This window comes from Solanum stenotomum, chromosome 11 (assembly GCF_019186545.1).
Source record: "Solanum stenotomum isolate F172 chromosome 11, ASM1918654v1, whole genome shotgun sequence".
NCBI lineage: Eukaryota > Viridiplantae > Streptophyta > Magnoliopsida > Solanales > Solanaceae > Solanum > Solanum stenotomum.
Genome location: NC_064292.1, coordinates 51949577 through 51953586, shown reverse-complemented (window position 1 = coordinate 51953586; position 4010 = coordinate 51949577). Strand labels below are relative to the sequence as shown.

At 31.5% G+C, this 4010-nt stretch overlaps 2 protein-coding genes across 2 annotated transcripts in view; one reads left to right on the top strand and one right to left on the bottom strand.

Annotated features, from left to right (window-relative positions):
* Positions 1 to 4010, bottom strand: part of LOC125846052 (acyl-CoA-binding domain-containing protein 6-like) — a 64163-nt gene that overhangs the window by 32407 nt on the left and 27746 nt on the right. The gene's annotated exons all lie outside the window — the stretch shown is intronic.
* The window catches only part of LOC125846051 (putative glycine-rich cell wall structural protein 1), a 5388-nt gene continuing 5023 nt past the window's right edge, over positions 3646 to 4010 (top strand). Inside the window, exon 1 of the mRNA XM_049525510.1 lies at positions 3646 to 3976. Coding sequence (XP_049381467.1) covers positions 3646 to 3976 — 331 coding nt within the window. The remainder of the gene's footprint in view (positions 3977 to 4010) is intronic.

Below are 4010 nucleotides of genomic sequence, written 5' to 3'. Positions count from 1 at the left end.
TGACGTCATGTTTTAAATAGTTTTACAAGCTTTATATATATTGCATGTGTCTTATTGCTTTATATTGAGTTCAGTTATTCTTGAGTTGAACAGAGCCAAGGTAAGTTCTCTTTTGTATCCCTTTCAAGCTTAAGTTATTGTTTAGCGGTCCAGCTCGCATACTCGTACATTCCATGTACTGATGTCAGTTGGCCTGCATCTTGTTATGATGCAGACGCAGGTACCCAGGATCAGTATCTGCACGCCGTTGATCCAATTGAGCACTCCAGAGTCAGTGGTGAGCCTCCTTGCTTTTTGGAGAACTCGGTTGTTCTGTTCTTTTAGTTTTGTTTTAGTAGGATGTTGCAGGGTCTGTCCCAACATCCATCTCAGTATTTTAGAGGCTACATAGACAGTCAGTCAGTCAGTCAGTTTGAGTCTCTCTTTTGTGATAAATATTCTATTTTGAGACTCGAGGTGCCTTTTTGGCCAGATTTGTATCAGTTAAGTTGTCTTATGACTGCATTGCATGAAGTTATTCTGTTGAGTTAGGTTTCCGCTGAGTTAAGAAAGCCAGGCCAAAGGTTCGCTTGGGGCCAGCAATGGTCTCCGAGTGCCGGTCCCGCCCAGGGTGTAGGCTTGGGGCGTGACATTACTATTTAAAGTTTTTTAAAAAATCTATTTTAACAATGATTTCTCAAATACTTATCAAAGATTTCAGGTTCGAATTCACATCGAAAATCAAATTGTTTGACTTTCATACTTAAAAATTCAAATAAGGTCATATAAATTAAGACATAGAAATTAATAAAATTTAAGTTCTATACATTATTGATATAAAAATAAATCATCAAAATTGGGTTATTTATAAGATAACTTACTCATAATCTTTTACATAATAAGCACTAATTGATAATATGTTAAATGTATACTCATAACTAACTTGCTTTCACAACATTAATAAATCCAAAAAGAGAAAAAATAAAAATAAAAATTACGGTCGTTTGATTGGGAACAAGTTATCTCATGATTAATTATTTTAAGATAAGCTTATCACCCCATGTATAATGGAATAACTTCTCCCATCAGTATCATATAAATAGTGGGATAAGTTGTTCAAAATATGTTAACCAAACAAGATACCAACATTTTATCCCTAAACTATTTTTTAATACCAGAATTATTTATTTTTATCCCCTCTAGCAAACGAGAAGAGTACAAAAACTATAGAAATAGGATTTGAATAGAATTTTTGTGGTGATATGATTGAGTTGCAAAGTCAAAAGGCAAGCGTGCTATACATGGAATGGAAGAGCACTAAAACCAAAACAAAAGCTAGAAGATACATTTGTCATTCAAAGCTTACATTTTTTTTAAAAAAAAGTAATGTCAAAAACGTCCATTGCAAATTGCCCCCACTCCCACTAATAATATTGCCTAGCTATACACATGAAAAAGGATTTTGAAGAGTAGGTGAGTTAGTGGGTACTTGTGGTCTTCAAGCATTGGAATGGAGGGCATTCCTCAAAATCCTATATATGTCTCGACGATGACGGAGACAGAATTTTCATTAAAGAAATTCATCATTTGATATATATAGTGGAATTTCAAAAAAGAAGAGGGTTTAGATGAACTCTCTTTCGCCCCTTTACTCCACCCTATGTTCAAGCAGTGGCTGAATCAGGATTTTCATTAAAAAGTTTTAAAATACGAAAATGTAGACACACAAACTAACTGAAGAGATTTAACATCTATACTATACTATATATATTAATCATGTATAAATAATATATTTTTCCACTGAATAGAATTCAAATGAACCTCTTGACCTCAAGTTGGCTCCATCCTATATGTACGTAAGCTGAAGTTTGAATTTGTTATTTATTTATGTTATTTATAATTAACTAGTAAAAGTTTTAATTCACATACAAAAGTTAAAACTGGTGTTATTGAGTTCAAATAAACTTATAAAGATTCAAGGTTTAAACTTAGTATGTTTGATTTTTAATTGTTAATTTATCGTTAAATTTTATTGTACCTTTAGAATTTGGGTTCAGAGCTTGATATTCATTGAAATTTTAGTATTTACTTTCTCTGTTTTATATTACTTATCTATTTTTTATTTTATATGTTTCTTAAGAAATCATAAATAGGAAGAATAGTTTTTTACTAATTTACCCTTTAAGTCTTTTTAATGCACTCTTAATTTGGAATAATTATTTTTAGTAATATAGACAACTAATATGAACGGAGAAAGTATAGAAATAAAGAAAAAATGATGGAATAATTTCTTTTACATACCGACCACTACATAAGAGAACCTTAATTGTAAGATGTTTAGGTTTGATTAAACACCTAATTTAATATAAAAGCAATGCATTAACTATCATATGACAAAATGACACGTTCATATTAGATTAGATAAAGATTATTGCATGATCTAATGCATATGGGAGTCACTAAAATTTGTAGTCAAATGAGAACAGAATGACATTAGGAATATTTTGTCTCAATTTGATTAGCTTGCCCCACTATCCTTTGTTGGTTTTTTTTTTTCTAATAAGATTATTTAAAGCTAATACACCTAATACTCATATTGTCTCAATTTATGTGACATTATTTATTTTGACATGAAATTAAAAAGAAAGTTTTTGAAATTTATAGACTAAAACTCGTATTGGTCATTTATATCATTATGTGGTTGTAAATCATTTCATTTGAGATAAAAATAAGATTTTAAAGTTTTGTTATTTTTAATTATAGAAATGTGACATTCTTTTTTTAACGAACTAAGTGCTACATAAATTGAGACAAAAGAAGAAGTAACTTTTTATACTATTCATAAATTTTAACATTTTAACCTGTGATAGCATATTAGTAGTCACTACTTATCTTTGCAAGTATATTTTAAGTAAATGCTTAATTATCATTAAAATTTACTAATAATTATATATGTTAGAGTTTAAGTTATATACATATTTAATGCAAGAACTTTTTTTAATTACTTGATCAGATCACCTATGTACCTATCATGGTATGTAATTTGTCTAATATATTTTCAAGATTATAAATCTCATATTTTATATAAAATTTAAACTCATTTTAAAACCCTCCAAGTCAAAAGTGGGAGCAAACTGTACTTGTGATAATGGGATGATTTTGCATGATAAGTTGATCTTGATAATATATACTATCATCACCAACACCACTATAATATCCCAAGTCAACACGTTCATATTTTTTCAGTCTTCCATTATAATATTACTCCTCCCGTATATTTTTACTTGATCACGACACATCTCTTACGAAGCAATAAATAAAAGGATAATTATACTAAATTGCCATTTTGAATATAATAAGTTCATTGCTTTGGATAATAGTTATAACTTATAGTTAATATTAAATGTAAAATAGACACAAAATAATAAATTATCTCTTGATTTTTTGAACTGGACAAATAAAGTATAACTGAGTAAAGATGGACAGAGGGATTACTTTAAAGCCATGCAAATTCTATAAATAGGATACTCCTAAATAACCACATTCCTCACTACCATAATTAGCATTTCATTTCATTTTCTCCTAAAGCTAAGTACTACGTAACGTATTTCATATACAAAAAATTTGCATAAAGACAATACTAGGGAAGTAGTATACAATTATCATATGGCTCATTCTAAGCTTATAGCAGCTGCATTGTTGATTTCACTCTTTGTTGATCTTGCCTTTTGTGCAAGATTAGGAAAGACGGTAAACGGTGGTGGTGGTGGAGGTGGAGGAAGAGGTGGTGGTGGCGGCGGTGGTGGAGGGTTAGGTGGGTCAGGTTCGGGATATGGTACAGCGGAAGGCTTGGGATATGGTGAGGGTGATGGAGTGCTTGGACGTGGCGGAGGAGGTGGTGGGGGAGGTGGTAGTGGAGGTGGTGGTGGAGGAGGAAATTCGGGGAGGGGTAGTGGTTCTGGATATGGGTCAGGATATGGATCAGGGTATGGGTCAGGTGAAGTAGTAGGTAAGGGTGGAGGTGGCGGAGG